The 26,058-nt window shown below is 45.5% G+C and overlaps 1 protein-coding gene across 1 annotated transcript; it reads right to left on the minus strand.

Annotated features, from left to right (window-relative positions):
* Positions 1-3,235: 3,235 nt before the first annotated feature.
* Positions 3,236-24,431, minus strand: agpat3 (1-acylglycerol-3-phosphate O-acyltransferase 3). Its single transcript, XM_041210735.1, has 8 exons — positions 24,254-24,431; positions 23,020-23,189; positions 21,940-22,101; positions 17,363-17,516; positions 15,001-15,103; positions 13,697-13,772; positions 12,229-12,427; positions 3,236-6,762 (listed from the first exon to the last, which is right to left on the minus strand). Exons 1-8 carry the CDS (start codon positions 24,429-24,431, stop codon positions 6,674-6,676), a joined length of 1,131 nt encoding a protein of 376 aa, XP_041066669.1. The 3' UTR covers positions 3,236-6,673.
* Between the last annotated feature and the right edge of the window lie 1,627 nt (positions 24,432-26,058).

A 26,058-nucleotide genomic window follows, 5' to 3' on the forward strand; every position in this document is an offset into this window, starting at 1 on the left:
AGAACCTTCTCCCACACCCAGTCTTTGAGCCACACATTCATCTCTCTGATCTTATTTGTCCTATCCCAATGTACATGTGGCTCAGGTAATAACCCAGAAATTCTTACCTTTGAGGCTCTGCTTCTTAAACTGGTGCCTAGCTCAGCATACTGACAGCCTCCTTCCTCATCCTGCCTATGTCATTGGTACCTACATGGACCATGACCACTAGATCTTCCCCCTCCCACTGCAAGTTCCTCTCCAGCCCCGAGCAGATGCCCCAAACCCTGGCACCGGGCAGACAGCCTTCTGGACTCTCACTCTTTGATCCAGAGAACAGTGTCAATCCCCCTTACAATGCTGTCCCATAATACCACTACATTCCTTTTTGCTCCCCCCACTTGGATGGCTTCCTGTCCCACGGTGCCATGGTCAGTTTGCCCATCCACCCTGCAGCCCCAACTCTCATCCAGACAAACTGAGACACCCTCAAACCTGTTGGACAATTGCAGCGGTTCACACTCCTGTCCTCTGAGTCCCCTTACCTGCCTCATTCACAGTCACACTCTCATGCCCCTGGCCACTGAACAAATCAGAAGACCCTATCCTAATGGTGCGACTGCCTCCTGGTACAGAGCATCCAGGTAACTTTCTCCCTTCCTAATGTGTTAGTGTCTGCAGCTCAGCCTCCAGCTCAATGACTCTGAGCTGAAGTTCCTCGAGCCACAAACACTTACTGCAGATGTGTTTGACGTGGATCACAATGTTACCCAGCAGCTCCCACGTGCTGCAGCCTTGACACATCACCTGACCTGCCCCCTAATGTGTTTTAAATAATTACTTAATTATATTAATCACTTATTTATGTTGCACTTTTATATATTTTATTAACTTTACCAAATTGTGCACTATTTTAAACCTTAGGGATAGAATGGAACTTACCAGATACTCACCACAGCTAGCTCCTTTCCCTGTCATAGAGCAAGAACTAATTTCTATGGGATGAGAAAGATAGAAAGGGGAAACAAACGACTCCTTCTCTCCCTACACTGAACTTCCCTCTCACCAAACTCCAAGTCATCACTCAGTTAGCCGGCTGCAGTCTTTGTGCCTTCATATATCTTCATCCAAATCATTTATAAATACAGTGAAAAGCTGAGACCCCATCCAAATTCGTGGGGGACATCACGAGCTGCATCATGACAATGTGAGTGCCTATCCATTATCCCTACTGTCTCCTATACAATTCCCCATCCATTATCCCTACTATCCCCATCCATTATCCCTATCTCCATCCTCCTATACAATTCCCCATACTATCCCTACTATCTCTGTCCTATACAATTCTCTATCCAAGCCAGTAAGTTGCCTCCAATTCCTTGCACTCTTATTTTTGTTAAGTGCAACATTATTGAACACCTTCTGGGTATAAGTAACAGGACATTGGCACTTACTTATTTACCAGGTTTGGCACTTCCTCGGTTAATTTAATTGTTTTTAAACACACCCTTTACGAATTCATGTTGGCTCTATATCACACTCACTGTCTGTATTAATGGATTCTAGTCACCTCTTCAGAACCGACATGAAAACCAATGCACCTATAGTTTTGTAATGTATCCCTGCTCTCCTTAAATAGTAGAACAACATTGACAATTTTCCAAGTCCAATTCTTGAACTTATATTTGTAAAATGCATTACTGTCAGCTTCCCGGCCCCATGTTCTGGAATTCCCTCGCTAAACCTCCCTCCCTCTAAAACCATCTTTAAAACCTACCTCTTCAAGCACGTTTCTGCTCCCCTGTCCCAGAGGCAGGGAGAGAGAGGGGAGGGGTTAGAGAGAGGGGATGGGGTTTAATGGGGTTATTTTTATAAGATGCCCCATGGCTCAAGGTGGTGAAATCTTCTCGACAACAGCATCAAACCCAACACTGGAACAGTGGAATTGTTTACTTGTTTATTCTGAAATGCAAGATTATAACAGCTCTCAGCCCAGTCCGGTGAAGCTGGGGCATGATTCATCCAGTTCAAATTTTTAATCCCTGAAAGTCCATGTAGACATTTAGCAGAACATGCAAAACGGTGAGAATCAGGCGCTCAGGGCCACAACTCAAATGGCAGGAAGACAGAAAGGGTCCTGTCCCATTCAGAGGACTGTATGGAGTATACTGATTCATTAATGCTAAACTCCAATAACACTAACATCATGGCTCCAGTGTGTTTACACACTCATCTACACTTATTAGTAGGTCCATGCCCAGGCCTTGATACCGTTACTCGGGACTGTGTAACAGAGGGAAAAACAGACAAGCATTCAAAGGAAGGACCTGCAGTCAGAAACTGCCCATGACAGTCCTGAATGGCAATAAGCTGCCCCACAGCCCACGAGTCAGGCTGCCTCTTGCATTTGTAAGGGCTATTTAACCCATGTGCACTGGGTGTATAGATCAGTTGATTTATATCGAGTGATTATGTCCAAGATTCTGACTCCCGCTATCCCCATGCAGGAGTGTAGTGAAACTCCTCTGGTGGGGTAAGGAGTTTTCAGTAGAGTCCAGGTCCTCTCTGTGTGGAAATACCCACACTAATATTTTTATTACACCTTTATTAAAATGAACTACCACAAAAATCATTACTCTTTTTATAAGTGAATATTCCGCACATCCCAGGTCGGGAATTAGTGTGGGACCAGATCTCTCTTCATAACCAGTGTCAAACACTCCCAGGACAGGTGTAGCATGGGGTTAGATACAGAGTAAAGCTCCCTCTACACTGTCCCCATCAAACACTCCCAGGACAGGTGTAGCACGGGGTTAGATACAGAGTAAATCTCCATCTACACTGTCCCTATCAAACACTCCCAGGACAGGTACAGCACGGGGTTAGATACAGAGTAAAGCTCCCTCTACACTATCCCCATCAAACACTCCCAGGACAGGTACAGCATGGGGTTAGATACAGAGTAAAGCTCTTTCTACACTATCCCCATCAAACACTCCCAGGACAGGTATAGCATGGCGTTAGATGGAGTAAAGCTCCCTCTACACTGTCCCCATCAAACACTCCCAGGACAGGTACAGCACGGGGTTAGATACAGAGTAAATCTCCCTCTACACTGTCCCCATCAAACACTCCCAGGACAGGTACAGCACGGGGTTAGATACAGAGTAAATCTCCCTCTACACCGCCCCATCAAACACTCCCAGGACAGGTACAGCACGGGGTTAGATACAGAGTAAAGCTCCCTCTACACTGTCCCCATCAAACACTCCCAGGACAGGTACAGCACGGGGTTAGATACAGAGTAAAGCTCCCTCTACACTGTCCCCATCAAACACTCCCAGGACAGGTACAGCACGGGGTTAGATACAGAGTAAAGCTTCACAATGTTCCACCATCTCTGAAGTGCTTTCTCTAATGGGGAATTTTTCCCATTCCCTCGGCCCTGTTGCATATGATGTCAGTCAATGTGAAATAACTTGGCTGAAAGAAAAATACTGTGGCTGCTGGAAATCTGAAATAAAAACAAAAAATGCTGGAAAAACTCAGCAAGTCCGGCAGCATCTGTGGAGAGAGAGAGACAGAGTTGTAATAACATTATGCAAGCTGCATTGTTGGAGAGCTTTGAACAGCAGTCGTATAGACTCAAAATGTTAAGTCTCTCCATAGATGCTGCCAGACCTGAGTTTTTCCAGCATTTTTTGTATTTATTTGAAATCTTTAGGCATTGTGCTGGATTTGGAGTGTTGACGAGAATGCCAGATGGGGCCCTCAGTCTCAGTGACTGCTTGAAGGAAGGACAAAATGGCTAGACAGCACACAGCTGCCTCTCAGTGCACACTGCTACATTAATAAACCTGAAATGATGCCCCTTTCCTATGATATGTTATCCTGTGCTGCCTTCATCACAAAGTGAGGAACTGGATGAAAAAGAGAACACCCCATGCAGTCAGTGCCATGAGCCGCTTGCAACCCCAGTGAGGTAAAGTGGTCACATCCCAGGATCAGATCACAGTCCAAAGTCCATTCAGACTTTTACTTTAAGTGCTCACAACCTCAGTTCCTTTAAAAGAATAAACCGAGCTCAATGTTCACTTCTCCCCACAGGTTACTCAACCCCACTCCCCTTTCCTCCCCTCCCCTCCCCCAAATTCTGGCAATTTTCATCCTATCAACTCTCCAACAATGGGGCTGGTGTAAAGTTATCACAACCCACCCCAGGTGAGATTATTTCCTGCATACACTTGGCTTCCTGACTTTAAGTTGAATTCCTGGTATATTTGCCCATTTACTTGTTGGACCAAGCTTGCTGGTTTTGTTTTATTTTAAAATCGTGCTTTCCACAATTGTGTGGTGTATAAACGAGCACAGCCAGGGGCCCCGTGACGAGCAGCTCACAGGATAACACAAAAACTCTTCCTACTCTGAGTGTAACAGGACTTTGGCAGGAGGTGGTGGTGGGGGGCGGGGGGAGAGCAGCAAGTTTTGGACAAAGGGGTCTCAGCTCTCTTCCAGTGCCAGGACTGGGGAGGGTGCAGGTATAGGGAATGAACTCTGTGAATGTAATCGGCGCTGTGGGCCACGGTCACTGAGTTAACATTTTCAGAGTGAGTTAGTAATTATAAATAGTTTTTTTTCCAATTATATAACTAAGCAACAATTATCAGAACCAACTCCTCACCTGAGCCCCATGACTCTCTGGGAAAGGTGGAAGTGATAGATACAGACACAGGCAACTCTCGTTCTAATACAGTTCCAGCTATTTTCAAATGCTTCATTTTAAATTCTGAGCTGCAAATATGTAGGGATTAGAGTCCGAAAATAGAGTTCACCTACAGAGGAAACAGAGACATGCACACAATGTAGACATACATAGGCACTTTCTCTGTTACTCGATTGTGTTATACTTCGAGATAAAAGGGATGGAGCCATTCAACCCTTTGAGGAAATTAAGAACGAACTCAATTGTAATCTAAACCCATTGTAGACAGAGGTTTCCAGCAATATATTTGGAGTGTAATGGGATTAAAACCAGAGGGTGCTCAAAGTCCCAAAATGGGTTTTTCCAAAGATTAAAAATTAACACAAAAGTGCAATTAGTTACTGGTTCCACTGAATACCTCACTGCGCAGTTAGCTCACTGCCCAGAATCCCAGCATCATTGAAATCCACCCATAAAGCTCCACTTGCACATTGTAAATACAATTGGAACCCTAAAATGTTGGCTTGGATTTCCTCGTGAATCCAGATTTCCCCTGCTCCCAGCTCTGTGTTAACAATAGCATGCTCCTCACAATGGAATGCTGACCTGTTTGCGTGGTATCAGGAGGTGAAGTGTAATGTCACATTGCTGTTATGACTGAAACAAAAAAAACTGGAGAATTTGGGATGATCAATTAGAGGCTGGAAGGGGCTGGGGGGAGAGGGGTGGAGTAAGAAACTCTCCTCTAAATCCAATCAATCCAGCTCAGACTGTGTGCTTTATATCAGTGCCATGTCAGACCCCCCTCACACGGTGGGGGGGGCCCATCATACAGCACAGATCCCCTTCAGACTGGGGGTCCCATCACACAGCACAGACACCCTCAGATTGGGGGAGTCCTGTTACACAGCACAGCACAGAACCGCTCCCCCAACCTGGAGGGTGGGAGCAGGGGCTGGGGGGGTGGGGTCTTCAGCACTGTCTCACCGTGACCTCATCCTGTGCCACAGACCAATCAAATGATGAACCTGCTCCTGCTTATTCAGAGCTCAAATACACTTGTCAACCCCCCTGTCCTGATTCACACACTGGGGTCTGGTCCTGGGCAGAGTCAGCATTCAAGATCGAGAGAGAGAGAGTAGGCAGGCTGCATGTTAGAGTTCCAGAAGAGGCCCCAAATTCAACCTCAGCTCAAATTACCTTCATAATCTCACCACTAAGCTCAAAAAAGTCAGTGACATGATTTGATGAAATTAAAGTAAGAATCATTGATCTCTGAAAGCGAGTTCAATCTGGAATCTGGGAGTGGAGACTTGGTTTGGGGTGGGGGGGCAAAAAGGAGATCGAAGGAGGGTCAGAAAAGGAGATTGGGGGGGGCAGGAGGAAGGGAGAAGGTTATAGAGGATAGAGATGTGGGAAGGGGGGGTGGAATTGGTGTGGAGTCAGGGATCACTACGTCTCTCACTCAGAGACAGAAAGTTACTATTGTGTATGCTGGATGACATTCATCTCATCCTTGAGTTTAAAATCAGTCAGTAGGCAGCCACAATAACACTGCACTGTCCCCTTGGTGCCAGTGTCACTGATCCATTAGTGATAGGTCAGTGCAGTGACAATCACCGGCACTGTAAGGATTCTAACAGCATCAGTCAGTAAACATTATAAAAAGAATCTGAATGGACGGTTACAAACTCAATCACCTGTTAAACAAAATCTTTTGTCAGTTCACAGGGTCTCAGAACAGAGGTGGTGGAAGGTGGGTGTGTGTGGGGGTTTAGGAACCATGGACAGGGATGGGTAAGTGTGAACAGAGGGGAGTCAATGGTGTGGATTGGTGGTCAGCACAGCTGCCCATTCACAGGTTGATTATGGAGTAGCCAATTATTGTCTCCTGGTCACTGTTAGTTGCTGTCAGTAGAGAAGAGCAAAACATTCCTAAAAATTCATAAAGTTATTTTCAATAAGCAGCTCGAAGTCTTTCCATTAATACTTCTACATCCTCTTCTTAAATTCCTGGTTTCCGTAACTGGACCCTTTTCCAATCTCTGTCACTCCAATAAGCCACCGCACACAGAGGGATGCTGTGAAAACAGGGAGAGTAACTGGTAAAAATCGAAAGAGGGAGGGAGAGACCCTGCTGAAAAACACTCAAATTCAGATTAATAACAATCTCAGGACTTGATAACAAGTGTTTAAGGTCAGAATCATATGCATTAACTGGCAGAATTCACCCAGTGAATCAGCTTGGGATTCACTGCAGACCACTCACAGGGGGTAACACCCCAAAGAGCACAGGAATAGAAAATTCCCCTGCCTTTTCCACACAGTGCTACAAGTTTCTCCCCCTTAAATATTTATCCAACTCTCTTTTGAAAGTTATGACTGAATCTGGTTCCACTACCCTTTCAGGTGATGCATCCCAGATCACAACAAGTCACCATGTAAAAATGTTTCTTCATCTCTCCTCAAGGTCTTTTGTCAATCACCTTAGATCTGTGTCCTCAGGTTATTCACGCTTCAGCCATTGGAAATAGTTTCTCTTTATTTTCTCTAATAAACCCTTGATAATTTTAAACACCTCTATCAAATCTCCTTCCAGCCTTCTCTGGTTCTCCAGTATCTCCACAGAACTGTAGTCACTCATTCCTGGAACCATTCTAGTAAATTTTGTCTGCACCCTCTCAAAATGTGGGGCCCACAACTGGACATGTTGCTATAGCTGGGGTCGAACTAATTTTTAAAATAGGCTGACCATAACTTCCTGGCTTTTGTACACCATGCCTATATCTTCACTTCATATTTTATTACTTTGAATTTCATCTGCGATAGCTCACCTATTCCGCCAGTCTACGTCTTCCTGAAGTGTGTTCCCATCATCCTCATCGAGGTGAGAGTGACTGCCCTTGACATCAAGGCTACATTTGACCGAATGTGGCATCAAGGAGCCCTAGCAAAACTCGAATCAGGGGGAAAGCTCTCTGCTGGTTGGAGTCATACCTAGCACAAAGGTGGATGGTTGTGGTTATTGGAGATCAGTCATCTCAGCTCCAGGACATCACTGCAGGAGTTCCTCAGGGTAGTGTCCTTGGACCAACTATCTTCAGCTGCTTCATCAACGACCTTCCTTCCATCATAAGGTCAGAATTGGGGATGTTCGTTGATGATTGCACAATGTTCAGCACCATTCATGACTCCTCAGGTACTGAAGCTGTCCATTTCCAAATGCAGCAAGACCTGGATAATATCCAGGCTTGGGCTGAGTGGCAAGTGACAATCTTTTTGTTTTAAATCGTTCCTGCGGGTGGGTGTCACTACCCTCGAGCAGCTGGTAATGAGCCGCCTTCAACGAGGGCCCTTTCAACAGATAGTTAACAGCCAACCACATCCTCTGGATCTGGAGTCACACGTAGGTCAGACCAGGTAAGGATGGCAGATTTCCTTCCCTGATGGACATGAGTGAACCAGACGGGTTTTTATGACAATCCAGTAGTTTTATGATTATTACTGAGCTTACTTTTATATTTATGATTAATTAGTTGAATTTAAACGCTCCCAACTGTTGTGGTGGGATTTGAACTCCTTTCTCCACAGCCATTAGTCCGAGCCTCTAGATTACTAGTCCAATTACCACTATGATACCATCCCCCACTTAATTCACGCCACACAAGTATCGGGCAATGGCCATCTCCAACAAAACAGAGTCTAACAGCTCCCCCTTATTCAATAGCATTATCATCAAGGAATCCTCCACCTGCCTGGAGGTTACCATTGATCAGAAACGGAACTGGACTAGCCACATAAGTACTGCGGCTACAAGAGCAGATCAGAGGCTAGGAACCCTGCGATGAGTAACTCACCTCCTGACTCTCCAAAGCCTGTCCCCACTTGCCTGGATGAGTGCAGCTCCAACAACACTCAAGAAGCTGGACACCATCCAGGACAAATCAGCCCACTTTATTGGCATCACATCCACAAACATTCACTCCCTCCACCACTGATGCACAGTAGCAGCAGTGTGTGTACCATCTACAAGATGCACTGCAGGAATTCACCAAGGCTCCTTAGACAGCACCTTTCAAACCCATGACCACAACTGCCTAGAAGGACAAGGGCAGCAGACACATGGGAACATCACCACCTGGAAGATCCTCTCCAAGCCGCTCACCATCCTGACTTGGAAATATATCACCGTTCCTTCACTGTTTTGATACATGTGCCCCTAGTCTCTGTTTCTGCATCCCTTTGAAATTGTGCCTGTTAGTTTACATTCTCTCTCTACAGTACTGTGCACAGTTTTGGTCCCCTTACTTGAGGAAGGATGTAGTTGTACTGGAGGTGGTTCAGAGGAGGTTCACTAGATTGATTCCAGAGATGTGGGGCTTGTCTTATGAAGAGAGATTGAGCAGTTTAGGCCTATACTCGCTAGAGTTTAGAAGGATGAGAGGAGATCTAATTGAGGTACGTAAGATGCTAAAGGGGATAGACAAAGTAGACGTGGAGTGGATGTTTCCCCTTGTGGGACATTCTAGAATGAGAGGCCATAGTTTTAGGCTAAGGGGTGGTAGATTTAAATCAGAGATGAGGAGGAATTACTTTTCTCAAAGGGTCATGAATCTGTGGAATTCACTACCTCAGAGTGCAGTGGATGCCGAGATGCTGAATAAATTTAAGGAGGAGATAGGGAGATCTTTAATTAGTAACGGGTTGAAAGGTTATGGGGAGAGGGTGGGAAATTGGAGTTGAGGCCGAAATGAGATCAGCCATGATCGTAATGAATGGCAGGGCAGGCTCGAGGGGCTGAATTGCCTGCTCCTGCTCCTAGTTCTTATGTTCTTATCCTCCCTTCCAAATTGTATCACCATGCCCTTAAATTTCATCTGCCATGTGCTTGCCCATTCCAGCAGTTTGGCTACACCTTCCTGAGGTCTGTTACATCCTCCTCATTGTTTACTACATTTCAACTTTGAAATGATGCCCAAGTCCAGGTCATTAATATATATCAAAAAGTGCAGTGGATCCTAATACCATTCCCTGGGGAACACCACTTTATACCTCCCTCCAGTCTGAAAAATAACTTCACCACTACGCTCTGCTTTCCTTTAGCTATCTTGGGGTTTCCATGCTGCCACTAAAACCTTTAATCAAATAGAATAGACTTGTTAGCAAGATTGAAGCCTAAAACATCTTCTGAAAATCTATATACAAACCACCAATTATAATAACACAACAGAAGAATTAGGAGCAGGAGTAGGCAATGTGCCCCTCGATCCTGCTCTGCCATTCAACAAGATCACGGCTGATCTGACTGTAACCTCAACCCCACATTCCTGTCTGCCCCCCATAACACTCTTAGTGATCAAAAATCTAACTCAAAAATATATTCAATGGCCCAACCTCCACTGCTCTCTGGGGAAGAGAATTCCTCAGACTAATGACCCTCAGAGAAAAGAATGTAATCTCATCTCCATCTTAAACAGGGGACCCCTTATCTTTAAACTGTGTCTCCTAGTTCTAGACTTCTTCACAAAGGAAAACAATCCCTCAGCATCCACCCTATCAAGTCCCCTCAGGATCTTATATATTTCAATAAGATCACCTCTCATTCTTCTAAACTCCAAAGTGTCTAGGCCCAACCTGTTCAACCTTTCTTCATAAGGTAAGCCCCTCATCGCAGCAATCAATCGAGTGAACCCTCTCTGAACTGCTTCTAATGTATTTATATCCTTTCTTAAATAAAGGAAACCAAAACTGTACACAGTACTCCAGGTGCAGTCTTAGCAAGGCCCTGTGCAACTGTAGAAAAACAGCCCTACTTTTAGATTCCATTCCCCTTGCAATCAATGCCAACATTCCATTTGCCTTCCGAATCACTTGCTGTACCTGCATACTAACTTCTTGTGATTCATGTACCAGGACACCCAGATCCCTCTGTACCACTGAGTTCTTCAATCTTTCTCCATTTAAATAATATGTTGCTTTTTTATTCTCCCTGCCGAAATGGACAGTTTCACATTTTCCCACATTATACTACATTTGCCAGATCTTTGCCCACTCACTTAACCTATCTGTATCTTTTTATGGTCTCCTTATGCCCTCTTCAACTTACTTACTTACTTGCCTGCCTATCTTTGTGTCACCAGCAAATTTAGCAACTATACATTCAATCCTTTCATTCAATTCATTGATATCGATTGTAAATCCTCTGTTAAATCCACAAGCCTCTCTGTTACTTCAAATAATTCAATCGTTAGTCAATCAAGATTCGTCTTCAACAAATCTGTACTGATTTTTTTAATTAACATATTTTTCCAAGTGACAATTAATTTTGTCATGGGTTATCATGTCTAAAAGTTTCCCCAATTCCAATGTTGGGCTGACTGAACTGTAGTTACCTTGTTTCTCCTCTTTGTTTTCTTGAACAGGAGTACAACATTTACAATGTCCCCATTCTTTGGAACCACAGCTGTATTCCAAAGCCTCTACAATTTCCACCCCTACATCACTCAGTAATATAGGATGAATTCCATCTGAGCTCAGCGACTTTTCTATTTTGAACCCTGCCAGCCCTGCGATATGGGCAGGTTGGAGTGTACGCCCTGGAGTGTAGTACAAGTACCTGCTCTTTATTGATTTTTATCCTCACTAGTTTGTCTATTGCCTCCCACTTTGCTGACATCAACAGAAACCTTTTCTTTAATGAAGCAGCAAAGTACTCAATACCTCAGTAATGCCCTCCGCATTCACAAGAATTTATTTAGTCCCTAATTGGCCACCGTCCCTTTGACTGCCCTTTTACCATTTATAAAGAGACTTTTGGGTTTCCTTTGCGTTACCTATTAATCTGCTCTTAGACAGTCTCTATGGCCCTGTTATTTCCTATTGCAATTCTTTGCTGTACTTACTGTACTCAGCTTGGTTCTTTACTGAATTGACTGCAGCATTTATCATAGCCTCTTTATCCTGTTTCTTTTTTACCTCGATATCTTGGGGCATTCTAACTTTAGATGCCTCGCTTTCCTCTGGTGGTTGTGTCTAGTTCACACCTAAAATATCTCCTCTTTGAAGGCCTCCTGTTGCTCATTTACTGTTTTATCAGCCATATCATTGATTTTAATCCACTCTGTCAGGTTTCTTTTCAACACACTGAAATTATCCCCCTTCCAGTTGTGTATTTTCACATTTGATTTGTTCTCATCAATAACATTTCTAAACATGGTATAGCACCCCTGGGATAATGCCCCCCAACGCCTCTATCCTTGACATTATAAGTCAGGGCACCTCAGAGGTTCCATGGAGGCTTCTCAATCTTAGTAACACTGATAGGAGATTAGTGGGGGCATGAGGAGTTTAAACATTACTGAGCAAAATACAGTGGATGCTAGAAATCTGAAATAAAAATCAGAAAATGCTGGAAATACTCAGCAGGTCTGGTAGTATCTGCGGAGAATGACATGATTGACCTTAAACCTCAACACATTTTCTCTCTGCACCAATGCGTTCAGACCAGTTGAGTATTTCTAGCATTATCTTTTTATTTTAGATGTTACCTGCTCCAACGAACAGCAGGAACGAACAGATGAGGACTGGGGAACCACTGACAAACACGCCGAAAACAAAGTTTAAGAGTGGAGTCAGGAGCACAGTCACCCAGAAGAGCCAATTGAGGAAAGCCCAGGGTCGACGGCGAGGCTGGATAGGCTGCCCAGGGAATGTGCCATCCTTAGCGTATTGCTCCTGGAGTGCATCCTATGGAAACAAAGAAAAATACATTCCCATTCAATATGTTTCTGCCTGAGAAGTGCAGCAGCCTCAGATCAGGGCCAGACCCCTCTCAATACTAATCCGGCTTTACACGGTGGAGGTAAATCACATTCCCAAAAGATGTGAAGCAGACAAATAATTTAAGGATGCTGTATCATTTGACTTCATCACAGATCATCAAACAGCAGTGAGAAAGGGAACTGTAACAGCAACCTAAGGCAAACGTGCCCTCGGCTGCAGGGTAAGGTGTGGAGGGGATGGGGACAAGGCACAAGGAGATACAGCACCCTCAATGCTCAGGAAGTACCAGCTGGGAACAATCTCAGCTCAGACCCCCTTTACCCTGTGCAGACTGGTTAACATCCGATCGATAACTGACATTGAAAAGGGGATTGAAGATTATGGCACAGCAGCCAAGCTATGGGACCATTGCTCATTCCTGCTGCGTCTCCCAATGGGATGGTCATGAATAATACACTTTCTCTTTGGGGAATTTAATCCATGTTGAGGTTCAGAGGTGTCAGTGCCCGATTTAGAGTGAAGCATTCAGTGTCAGGCCCTTGAGTCCAGCAGATGAAACTGAAGAAGTCGGTATCATCTAATACAACAATACAGTCACCTTGCAGTGACTGTACAAAGGACCAAGCCCAACACTTACAATACCTACTGATAGAGGGCGCCAGCAAACCTCAGTTGGGCATCAATATTCACTCCAGTGGATTCATTATCAAATACAAACCCAGATACACTGAACACATTCAAGGAAGATTCAGTGTGTGTGGGACCCTGGCCCCAGTGAGAGTCAGTGTGTGTGGGATCCGTACCCCAGTGAGAGTCAGTATGTGTGGGACCTGTACCTCAGTGAGAGTCAGTGTGTGTGGGACATATACCCCAGTGAGAGTCAGTGTGTGTGGAACCGGTACCCCAGTGAGAGTCAGTGTGTGTGGGATCCGTACCCCAGTGAGAGTCAGTGTGTGTGGGACCTGTACCCCAGTGAGAGTCAGTGTGTGTGGGATCCGTACCCCAGTGAGAGTCAGTGTGTGTGGGACCATACCCCAGTGAGAGTCAGTGTGTGTGGGACCCATACCCCAGTGAGAGTCAGTGTGTGTGGGACCCGTACCCCAGTGAGAGGAATGGCGATGATAAAAATTGAATTGAAGTAATGTCTCGGTCACATCCCATAACCAACATTTCTCCCAAGCACGACCTTCACCTCAACTGAAGTCAGGATCCAAGCTCTAGATATGTCATTACCTTTTCCTGATACAGTCTATGGAGCCAAGCTGCACATTCCTTCTCATCTTCAGGAATATCTTCTAGAGGGAACCTCCTGTCAAACAAACCACAATATCTGAAGCTATCTGGAACTTCGCTCTGACTGACATTCTCAAGGCTGATGTAACTAACTGTGGTGTACACGTACACTCACTCCTTCCTACACACATGAAGATGTTCAAACACCCAGAGAAACAAACTGGTACACCACACCCTGCGCCCCCCCCACCGCCCCCATCAGAGGCACACACTTTGGTACACACCCCACATGGAGATAAATGCACCTACGGATAGACATTTGTGCACACTCAGGTGTGCTTGTCTCACACACTCAGATGCACGCACTCCTATTTTATGTAGGCCGATGCCTATGTGTACAGAAACCTGCCCTCATTCTCCCTCAGAAAATACACCTGCTGTACTCTTTGTAGTAACAATGGTAAGTGACATATTCCCACATTTATACTTTGTGAGTTCACTGATTGACTCACGTCACACAACAAGAGGCAGGCTGGACAGGGTGACAAGGGAGGCAGCCCTGAGGAGGCATCTTCTTGTATTTTCCTAGCTTTGCTACTGTAGACAGAGAGAAGGCTGGTAACACCAGACCCACGGACAACTGTCCTTCTCCCAGTTGAGACTTTGGAGTAGGTGAGGAGACCAGGTCAGCCTGCACAGAACTCCAGATAGCAACATGAAAATAGAAAGGGAGGTGAGGTGTACACAGGAGGGATGCAGCTTATTACCACACGTGAGGAAGGCAGCAGGTGTGCAAACATCTACCACCTAAAGATCTTGGAACTACTCAGCATGGAAAAAGAGGTCACTCAGCCCATCATGCCTGTGCCAGCACTTTTAAAGGTCGATCTAATTAGTTCACTCCTTAATTTTAAGACAAAATACTGCAGATGCTGGAAAACTGAAATTAAAAACAGGAAATGCTGCAAAAACTCAGCAGGTCTGGCAGCATCTGTGGAGAGAGAAACACAGCTGACACTGAGTCTAATATGACTGCTCATCAGAGCTGAGTCTCACTGCCCGCTCTTTCCCCACACAGACCTGCAAATTTTCTTCCCTCACAAGTATTTATCCAATTCCCCTTCTGAAAGTTATTATTGAATCTGCTTCCACTGCCCTCTCAAGCGATGCATTCCTGGCTGGGCAAAAACATTCTCTCCCTCGTCAATCACGAGCAAAACAGGTTCAAGTTGAGAAGTCTGAGCGAGCGAGGTTTTGGTGGGAGACTGACAGATATTTCTCATCACTCACCGCCTGTTTCTCACCTGACACACATGTCTGCGTGGTACTGCTTGCCGTGCAGTATGCCCAGTAGAGTCGGATTCTTGTTGTCTCGGAAGTTTAATGTCACATCGTACACAGCAGCAACTGAAACGCAAAGCAGTGATTTAATGAAGAGTACTGTGGAGCAGGGAGGAATGCTGTAGCACTTGTCAGGGCAGCTCACACACTGGTCCCTGGCCTTCAGACTGTAATGGTTTTTAACAGCCAGGCTGAGGAAAGGTTTTTTTTTATTCATTCACAAGATGTGGGTAGCACTGGCTAGGTCAACATTTATTGCTCATCTCTAATTGCCCCTAAGAAGGTGGTGAGGCTCCCCAAAGTTGTTGTCACTGTCTGGCTGGGACACCCCCAAATTGTTAAGCCCCAGGTGAGGGCAGATGAACTGATTCCCTGTCTTTATTCAGCCCCCTCACTCTGTTGGTAACAACAAAATTTAATTTAAAAGGGATCGCTTTCACCGATACCTTTTCCCCCCAAACCCAATCGTTCTGGTTTTGGAGGAAAGGTATATGGAACAACCCTTGACTGGTGGGGAGTAGGTGATTGAGCGTTGTGGCTGTTGCAATTAGAGATTCCAGTAGAATTGACTCTGGTGGATGGACAGTCGGTTTTGAGGTTCCAGTGGTGTTGAATTGGGTAGAAAGGGAGAGAGATCAGGATACCTGCAAAATGGCGATTTGCAGGGGCACTGTATGTGGCTGTTACTTCTGAGTCAAACTCCTGCACTTGCTCTCTCTCAGAGCACCCACCAACAGAGAGACACCGGAGCAGCTTTTCAAACTCCCTGCACTTGCTCTCTCTCAGAGCACCCACCAACAGAGAGACACCGGAACAGCTTTTCAGCTCACTTTTAACCCCTTCCTTTGTATATTCCACGTGGGAAGTGAATTCACAATCTGTCTGGGCATTGTAGACAGGATTTCTTGATGAGGTGATGCTCATGTCCTATTATGTCCCATTGTCTCTACCTGGGGGAGTAATTAGCTTCTGGATATCTTTAGAAGTACCTTGTCTAGCAACAGGGTGTGGTTCCATTACCTCTTAGGGAGTCACCCTGCAGCATTCCAGCCAGTGGCTTGTGCGCATTTTTAAAAACTCAGGTCTTATTTTTGAAGTCCAATATTTCCGGATGTAATTTGGTGCTTCTCCTTCATTATCATGACAATGGTGAGCTACCTAAATGAACTGCTGCAGTCCATGTGGTGTAGGTACACCCACAGTGCTGTTAGGGAGGGAGTTTCAGGATTTTGACCCAGTGACAGTGAAGGAAAGGCGATATATTTCCAAGTCAGGATGGTGAGTGGCTGGGAGGGGAACCTCCAGGTGGTGGTGTTCCCATCTATCTGCTGCCCTTGTCCTTCTAGATGGTAGCGGTCATGAGTTTGGAAAGTGCTGTCAAAGGAACCTTGGTGAATTCCTGCAGTGCATCGTGTAGATGGTACACACTGCTGCTACTGTGCATCGGTGGTGGAGGGAGTGAATGTTTGTGGATGGGGTGCCTATCAAGCGGGGCTGCTTTGTCCTGGATGGTGTCCAGCTTCTTGAGTGTTGTGGGAGCTGCACTCATCCAGGTAAGTGGGGAGTATTCCATCACACTCCTGACTTGTGCCTTGTAGATGGCGGACAGGCTTTGGGGAGTCAGGAGGTGAGTTACTTGCCGCAGGATTCCCAGCCCCTGACCTGCTCTTGTAGCCACAGTATTTTTATGGCTAGGCCAGTTCAGTTTCTGGTCAATGATAACCTCCCAGGGTATTGATAATCTTTGTTGGATGAGGATTGAAGAGAGAGGTCATGGCTACTGTGGTTCAGGGTTGTTTCAGAGTATCTGAGTCTCTGGGAATGTGAGCAAGTGGCAGCCAAGGAATCTGCAAAGCCCAATACCAAACACCTCGAATTAACCAGAGTCAAAAACTGAGACACCAAACTCAGTTCAACTTTAAACTGAAAGAAATGCCTGAGTGTTCCCATAGGGAAGTTAATGACCAGTCTCTTGAGACAGGCTCAGGAGCTGGGAGTCTGAGTGCGCATGTAGAAGGAATATTTCCTTATTGTTGGGTGGTGACAAGTGATTCCCTAGGGATCTGCTCTGGGACCTTCACTTTCTAATGACCTGGATGAAGGGACAAAGTGGTATATCCAAGCTTGTACGGGGCACGATGAATGGGAGACAAGAGCAGGGCGTTAGTCTGATTGGGGGTGCCGGGGTGGGGATGAGAGAATAGCATGCTGGGACCTGGCATCAGAGGCTAGAAGGGTTCTTAAATCCAGCAACACACAAACTCAGTCATACAAGAAACAATCTAAGGTGGGGTTACAAACTGTGTCACTGACTGGCCCACTCACCTGTTCCCCTGAGATATTCGACAGTGGTGGTAAACCCTTTGGTCCTTGGTAACAGGTGATATTTTAGTTTTGGCAAACCCTTCGATTCAGCAACCTCCATACTAATACGATGCTTCTTCTCCGTAAACCGTGTGCCTTCACAGTACAACAGGAACTAAAATAGGAAGAGTGTCACAAATAAAGGGCCTTCTCATAACTGACTTGTAGTCAAGGGTACACCCACACACACTGACTCTCACTGGGGTACGGGTCCCGCACATACTGACTCTCACTGGGGTACGGGTACCACACACACTGACTCTCACTGGGGTACGGGTCCCGCACACACTGACTCTCACTGGGGTACGGGTCCCGCACACACTGACTCTCACTGGGATATGGGTCCCATACACACTGACTCTCACTGGGATATGGGTCCCGCACACACTGACTCTCACTGGGGTACGGGTCCCACACACACTGACTCTCCCTGGGGTACGGGTCCCGCACACACTGACATTCACCGTGGTAAGGGTCCCGCACACACTGACTCTCACTGGGGTACGGGTGCCACACACACTGACTCTCACTGGGGTAAGGGTCCCGCACACACTGACTCTCACCGGGGTAAGGGTCCTGCACACATTGACTCTCACTGGAGTACGGGTCCCACACACACTGACTCTCACTGACATGGATTGTTATGACAATCAATGATAGATTCATAGCTTTCAATTCCAGATTTATTAATTGAATTTAAATTACACCAGCTACTACAGTGGGATTTGAACCCATGTCCCCAGAGCCTGGGCCTCTGGATTACTCCTCCTGTGACAATCCCACTATGTCACTGTCTCCCGTCTCTATAGTTCTCTCTATGGTTTTCATGTCCGTCAAACTTAAAACTGCATACTCTACTCCTACTGTGGGCTGTTAGCTTGTTCAAACTCATCATTAGATTTTTGCTAAACAAAAACAGAATTACCTGGAAAAACTCAGCAGAACTGTCGAAGGGTCATGAGGACTCGAAACGTCAACTCTTTTCTTCTCCGCCGATGCTGCCAGACCTGCTGAGTTTTTCCAGGTAATTCTGTTTTTGTTTTGGATTTCCAGCATCCGCAGTTTTTTTGTTTTTAGATTTTTGCTCTTGTATTGTGCCATTTATTAAATGCAGGTCGTTGTTATGCTTCTTATCATTGTATTTCCCTGCACTCACTCTTGGTATTTGCTTTTGCCAATGATATCAAACTTAAAGGAGAAGGAGTGATAAACAGTGAGAATGATACCAATCAACTGCAACAGGACATAGGCTAGCGGAATGGGTAGACAAATGGCGGATGGAAACTAATACAGGGAAGTGTGAGGTGATGCATTTTGGTAGAAGGGATGGAGAGAGGCAACATAGACTTAACAGTACAGTTCTGAAAAGTGTACAGGGGCAGAGGGGCCTGGGTGTGCATGTGCTAAGGTATTTGAAGGTGCCAGGACATACTGAGAGAGGTTAGAATCTTGACTTCATAAATCGAGGTATTGAGTATAAAAGCAGGGAAGTTATGCTGAACCTTTATAAAACTCTGGTTAGGGCCCCTACTAGAGTATTATGTCCAGTTCTGATCACCACACTTTAGGAAGGACGTCAGGGTCCCTGAGAAGGTGCAGAGGAAATTTACCAGAAATGTTCCAGGGTTGATGGATTTTAGCAACAAGGTTAGGTTGGGGAAGCTACACTGTTCTCCTTGGAGCAAAGGAGATTGAGTGGAGATTCGATAGAGGTGTCCAAGATTATGACAGGGTTAGATGAGGTAGACAAGGAAAAGCTGATCCCATTAGGGAACAGAAAGCATAAGGATGAGGGAAACACAAATTGAAAATTTTGGGCAAGAAATGCATGAGCAAGAACCTTTTAATGCAGTGAGTGGTAGAGATTGAGGTGAGGCACTGGCAATAATCTTTCAATGTTCCCTGGATTCATGGGAGGTGAAGGAGGACTGGAAAATTGCAAACATTATGCTCTTGTTCAAAAAAGGTTGTAAAGGTCTGTCCTGCAATTACAGACTAGTTAGTTTAACTTCGGTGGTGGGGAAACTTCTAGAAACAATTATTCGGGATAGAATTAATAGTCACATGGAAACACTTGGATTGATTTGGAAGAGTCAGCATGGATTTGTTAAAGGAAAATCATGTCTAGCTCATTTGCTGGAGTTTTTTGAAGAGGTAACCATGATGGTTGATGAGGGAAAGGCGTTGATGTGGTGTATATGGGCTTCCAAAAGGCATTTGATACAATGCCACACAACAGACTTGAAGAAAGTTATAGATCATGGAATAAAAGGGACAGTAGCAATATGGATACAAAATTGGCTGAGGGATAGGAAACAGAGGACAGTGCAAACTTCAAAAAGGACATTGACACATTGGCGGAGTGGGCAGATAGGTGGCAGATGAAGTTCAATGCAGAGAAGTGCGAGATGTTACACTTTGGTACAAAGAACAATATAAAATAAAGGATACTATTCTAAAGGGTGCGCAGGGTCAGAGAGACCTGGGTGTACAGAAGTCATTAAAAGGTAGAGAGGTAGAGAGAGAGTTGTTTCTAAAGCATACAATATTCTAGGCTTCATTAATAGGGGCTTAGAGTACAAGAGCAGGGAGGTTATGATGAACTTATATAAGACACTGGTTAGACCTCAGCTGGAGTATTGTGTACAGTTCTGGGCACCACACTATAGGAAGGGTGTGAACGCATTGGAAAGAGTGCAGAAGTGGTTTACGAGAATGGTCCCAGGGATGAGGCACTTTAGTTATAAGGAAAGATTGGAGAAGTTTGGACTGTTTTCCTTGGAGAGGAGAAGGCTGAGAAGTGACACGATAGAAGTTTTCAAAATCACGAGGGGTCTGGACAGAGCAGATAGGGAGAAGCTGTTCCTGTTTGTGAACAGAACGAGAACCAGAGGACACAGTTTTAAAGTGTTTTGCAAAAGAAGCAAATGTGAGGTGAGAATAAACTTTTTCACACAGCGAGTAGTTAGGGATTGGAATGCACTGCCTGGAAGTGTGGCAAAGGCAGGTTCAACCGAGGCATTCAAGAGGGCATTAAATGGAAACAATGTGCAGGGTTATGGGGAAAGGACAGGAGATTGGTACTAAGTTAAAGTGGTCAGAGAGCTGGTGCAGAGACAATGGGCCGATTGGCCTCCTTCTACACTATAACAATTCCGTGATTCTATGACCTAGAACTCACTACCCCCAAGTGTGGTGGGAGCAGAGACAATGAACAATTTCAAATGGAAACTAATTGGGCGCTTAAAAGAAATAAACTTATGGGCTAAGGCATAGAGTGGGGCAATGATACTGTCTGGATTACTCAACAAAGATGGGGCAGATACAGAGTAAAGCTCCCTCTGCACTGTCCCCATCACATACTCCCAGGACAGGTACAGCACGGGGTTAGATACAGAGTAAAGCTCCCTCTACACTGTCCTCATCAAACACGCCCAGGACAGGTACAGCACGGGGTTAGATACAGAGTAAAGATCCCTCTACACTGTCCCCATCAAACACTCCCAGGACAGGTACAGCTCGGGGTTAGATACAGAGTAAAACTCCCTCTACACTGTCCCCATCAAACACTCCCAGGACAGGTACAGCACGGTGTTAGATACAGAGTAAAGCTCCCTCTACTACACTGTCCCCATCAAACACTCCCAGGACAGGTACAGCACGGGGTTAGATACAGAGTAAATCTCCCTCTACACTGTCCCCATCAAACACTCCCAGGACAGGTACAGCATGGGGTTAGATACAGAGTAAATCTCCCTCTACACTGTCCCCATCAAACACTCCCAGGGCAGGTACAGCTCGGGGTTAGATACAGAGTAAAACTCCCTTTACACTGTCCCCATCAAACACTCCCAGGGCAGGTACAGCACGCAAATGCTTTGGAAGTATGTAAATGTGTTAGCAGTTCAGAGAAGGTTTACCAGACCAGACCACGGATGGGTGGGTTGTCTTATCAGGAGAGGCTGGACAGGTTAGGCTTGTATCCACTGAGTTTACAAGAGTAAGAAGCTACTTGATTGAAACCTTTAAGATCCCGAGGGGTCTTGACAGGCTGGATGTGGAGAGGTTGTTTCCTTTCGTGAGGGAATCTAGAACTAGAGGTAACTACTTAAAAATAAGGGGTTGCTCATTTAAAACAGAGGTGAGGTGGTATTTTTTTCTCTTCGAGGTTAGAGAGTCTTTGGAACTCTCTTCCTGAAAAGGCAGTGGAAGCAGAGTCTTTGAATATTTTTAAGGCAGAGGATGATAGGTTATCGGGGGGTAGGTGGGATGCAGACTTCAGGTTACTATCAGGTCAGCCATGATCTTATTAAAATGGCGGAGCAGGCTTGAGGGGCTGAAGGCCTACTCCTGCTCCTTGTTCGTATGTTTGATACTGAGTGAAGCTCTCTCTACACTGTTCCCAGTGCCTTAAGGGCTCTGTGACTTTGAGGGGATTCTGTATTTGTTCCACTGGGTAGCTCAGTTTATTACCTGTACTGGTGTTGATAGGGTCAGAACAGTATCCTGCTGGGCAGCGTCCAGAGCTATGTACTCACCCACATGTACTCTGGATAGTCCCGCAGTGCCTTCAGTCCGTTCACAACCGTGTCCCTGTCCTCATCCCAACGACGTTTACAAAAAACAATCTCCAAGAAATACCATGTCCATCCGATCAGAGGCACATACAGCAGTTCCTTCTTTGCCAATACTTTGGAACTCTGTAACATTAAGGTAATGAATAAAACACAGGCCACAGCTAAACAGTACCAGACAACTGAGACTCGGGGAGACCTCACCATTGCATCGCACCCCACCCCCGACAACCTCTCCTTTAACTGCACCTCTCCCTCCTTCTATGCTCCCCTGCCCCTTGTTTAACAGGATTCAAGCTGGTTGTTGAAGTCAAGACTAAGACACAGAGCCTTTCCTTGCCGAGAGAGTTTATTGACTTTGTCCAGTGTCAACACCCCTCACCCACATCCAGTGTCCCAGCTTTCCCCTATCTATACGCTCTTTTAAATAAACAATAAACCAATAAAATAATTAACAATTAACAAAGTGACACCCCTTTAAAGGGGCACAGTAACAAAGGCAAAACTTTAAAGGAAACATATCTAATTGAATTAAAATGTCTCTCCTGGTGCTGACAGTGTGTGCTAGTGTACATAGCATGATCCCACTCTAGGGACATTCTTGCCCAAATGTAGCCGACAGTGGGCAGACATTTATCCCCTATTTTTGTGTTCAAATATCCATCACCTGTTTCCCTTAACTGCCTGTTTTTCAACCCTGTTTCACTCACAATTGTGGATGCTGGTCCACGCTTTTAGTTACATTAACCATCGCAACTACTCCCCTACCACCCCAACCACCCTACTCCTCCCAGAATCTTTGAACTGCTGGCAGTTTATCTTTGTTTATTGAGATCATCATCCTGGACACTGCTAGAACAAAACACAAAGAACCATGTTGAGAGGGATCAAAACTATCAGGTTCTAAACCAATTGTGAAGACCAACTCTTAGCAACAAGGGACAGGAATGAGGAATCAAATTAAAACAGGAGCATGCATGAGAGTTTCATATTCCACAGGGCTTGGGAGAAAGCAAAAGAGATAGAAAGATGAATGTTACTGACCCCAAGGACGCCGTGTCTCTCACACATGGTCCAACCACAGAGGAAGTCAATCTCAAAATTGTGATTTAAGATGACAATAACATGCTCCTTGCCAAATTTGTCCACGGTGGCCTGGTCAGTGAAAAGTGTACATTCCGTGCCGGACCACCACTCCAGCAGTAAAACCAGCTCTAGAGACACAGAGGGAAGAGGCCCACATTAACAAGCGCATCAGTAGCACAAACAGACCAAGGCTCACAACGGTCTAGCTGGTCAGTGGAAAGAGTTAGAACCAAAAAACACATATCATCAAAGACAGGAAGAAAAACGTGTTTTTCTCAGTTTGCTCGAGGACAAGGCGGAGAATTGTTTAAAATGTTGCACAGTGGTAGCATTGTTTCAGCAGGAAGCTATCTGGCAGAAACCCAGCTTTTATTCCACCTGCTCTTCTTAGAAACTTTCTCCACTTCAATGTCCTCAAAAAAATCTCTCTCTATACTGTCCCCACCATACACTCCCAGGACAGGTACAGCACGGGGTTAGATACAGAGTAAATCTCCCTCTACACTGTCCCCATCAAACACTCCCAGGACAGGTACAGCACGGGGTTAGATACAGAGTAAAGCTCCCTCTATATTGTCCCCATCAAACACTCCCAGGACAGATACAGCATGGGGTTAGATACAGAGTAAAGCTCCCTCTACACTGTCCCCATCAAACACTCCCAGGACAGGTACAGCACGGAGTTAGATATAGAGTAAAGCTCCCTCTACAGTGTGCCCATCAAACACTCCCAGGACAGGTACAGCACGGGGTTAGATACAGAGTAAAGCTCCCTCTACAGTGTGCCCATCAAACACTCCCAGGACAGGTACAGCAATGGGGTTGAATACAGAGCAAAGATATCTCTACACTGTCCCCATCAAACACTCGCAGAGCAGGTACAGAGTTAGCATAGAGTAAAGCTCCTTGCAACGTATGATAGATCTGATTCTCCATGCCAGAATCACATCCACTCAGAGGTAGCTGTCCTTTCTGGAAAGCAGCCTCATTTTGTGTCTCTTATGGGTATGCTGGTGATGGTGGTCAAGGGTAGTGATGAAACATGGCAAGAACTGAACAAACTCTATGAACAAGCTTTTTCCAGGGCTGGATTTGCACCCTGGTCCATGGCTGGCATCTCCCAATTCCAATAAATTCAAAATGTGCGCTCAGCAGAGTCAGGCCAGGAGCAGGAACATCGAGGAATACTCACGGCTCCACAGAGAGTAAGCGAGCCGACAGTTGAGATGCCGATACAGCTGCTTGTTGATGGGCCAGATTGGGAGGGTGCACAGTTGGATGAAGTTGATGAAAAAGCCACTGACAACAAACACAAATCCAAGTAAAAGATGAACGATGAACTGAGTCTTCAGGTAGGTGATCACACTCATGTTTTAATCAGAAACGTCTACAAGGCCCCTCACTCAGAATAACCGTCCTGGAACAGACAGAGAACACACCATCAATATAACCCTTACATTGCAGCACAGTGACACTATTTCACTGAAAGGGTGGAGGGCGCTGAGCTCATCCTCTACTCTCATATACCCCTGGTTAGTTTACCAATTATCTTAAAACTGTGTTCTCTGGTATCATCCCTCCAGCCACTGGAAACACTTTCAGATGAGGAGTGGCAGACAGGGATTGGGAAAAGGGGGGAGGTAGCAGGAGGCAGGGAGACAGCTGATGGGGCTGAAGAGAAATGAAGGGAGAGAGACTGAGTTGGAGTTGGAAGTGGTTTAGTGGTCTAGATCACTGTGGAAGGACAATGCGAGGAGCATTATTACATTCACTAGGCTGATTTCAGGGGTGAAGTGTTGTCTTATGAGGAAAGGTTGAACAGGTTGGCCTATATTCATTGGACTTTAGAAGAATGAGAAACAGATAAGATCCTGAGGGGTCTTGACAGGGTGGCTACCAGGAAGAAGTTTCCTCTTGTGGGAGAATCTAGAACTAGGAGGGCACAGTTTTAAAAAAGGGGTTTCCCCATTTAAGATGGAGATTAGGAGGAATTTCTTTTCTCAGAGGCTCATTAATCTTTGGAATTCCTTTTCCCCAGAGGAATGGAGGCTGGGTCAGTGAGTTGGACAGATTTTTGATTTACAAGGTTGATGGGGGGGGGGGGGGGGGGGGGGGGCTGATAAGGAAGTGGAGTTAAGGCCACGATAAGATTAACTATGATCTTACTGAATGACAGAGCAGGCTCAAGGGATCAAATTGCCTACTCCTGCTATTTCTTATGTTCTTATTGCGGACTGGGATAACAAACCAGGATTATATCACACCCAGGGCACAAAGGCTATACCACAGGCACTAGGTGGTCACTTGGATGGGTCACATGGCTTTCTGCATATGGCCAGTTGGTGATCGACTCACTTGAGCCGATTCCTGAAGCTCACAGTCGGCCAATTTTCACTGTATAAACAGGACTACACGTGTGTGCTTGTTCCCAGGGCCAGTGGTGTTTTCCACAATTGGTTCTTCCTAAAAGGATGTTGGTGTTTGTTAGGAACTGGGTAAGGGATCTAGGCAGCAGCTATTCGCACTGACGTAAGTGACTCCTTTACATAAACCAGAAGCATTGTGTTAGTGCCGATTAGTACAGAATCCAGCCAGTACACAGATCATAAGAGGCAGGTAACAAGCCATCGATTCTATTTTCAGTTTCAATATGATTATTATGGAATTTTCACATCTGCTACAGATTGCAAAGATCCCATAGCTCACCCAACAAAAGATAACTTTAGAAAATGAACATTTACATAGGAACAGAATCCATATGGGTTGAGACAGATAATAAGAGGAGACTGATCACAATAATAGTGGGTAATCTACAAATCAGCTCATTGAATAAAAAATATTGACAGGATGTGGGTGTCGCTGGCTGGGCCAGCATTTATTGCCCATCCCTCGTTGCCCTTAAGAAGGTGGGGGTGAGCTGCCTTCTTGAACCACTGCAGTCCATGTGGTGTAGGTACACCCACAGTGCAGTTAGGGAGGGAGTTCCAGGATTTTGAC

The sequence above is a fragment of the Carcharodon carcharias genome, chromosome 18, assembly GCF_017639515.1.
Source record: "Carcharodon carcharias isolate sCarCar2 chromosome 18, sCarCar2.pri, whole genome shotgun sequence".
Classification (NCBI taxonomy): Eukaryota; Metazoa; Chordata; class Chondrichthyes; order Lamniformes; family Lamnidae; genus Carcharodon; species Carcharodon carcharias.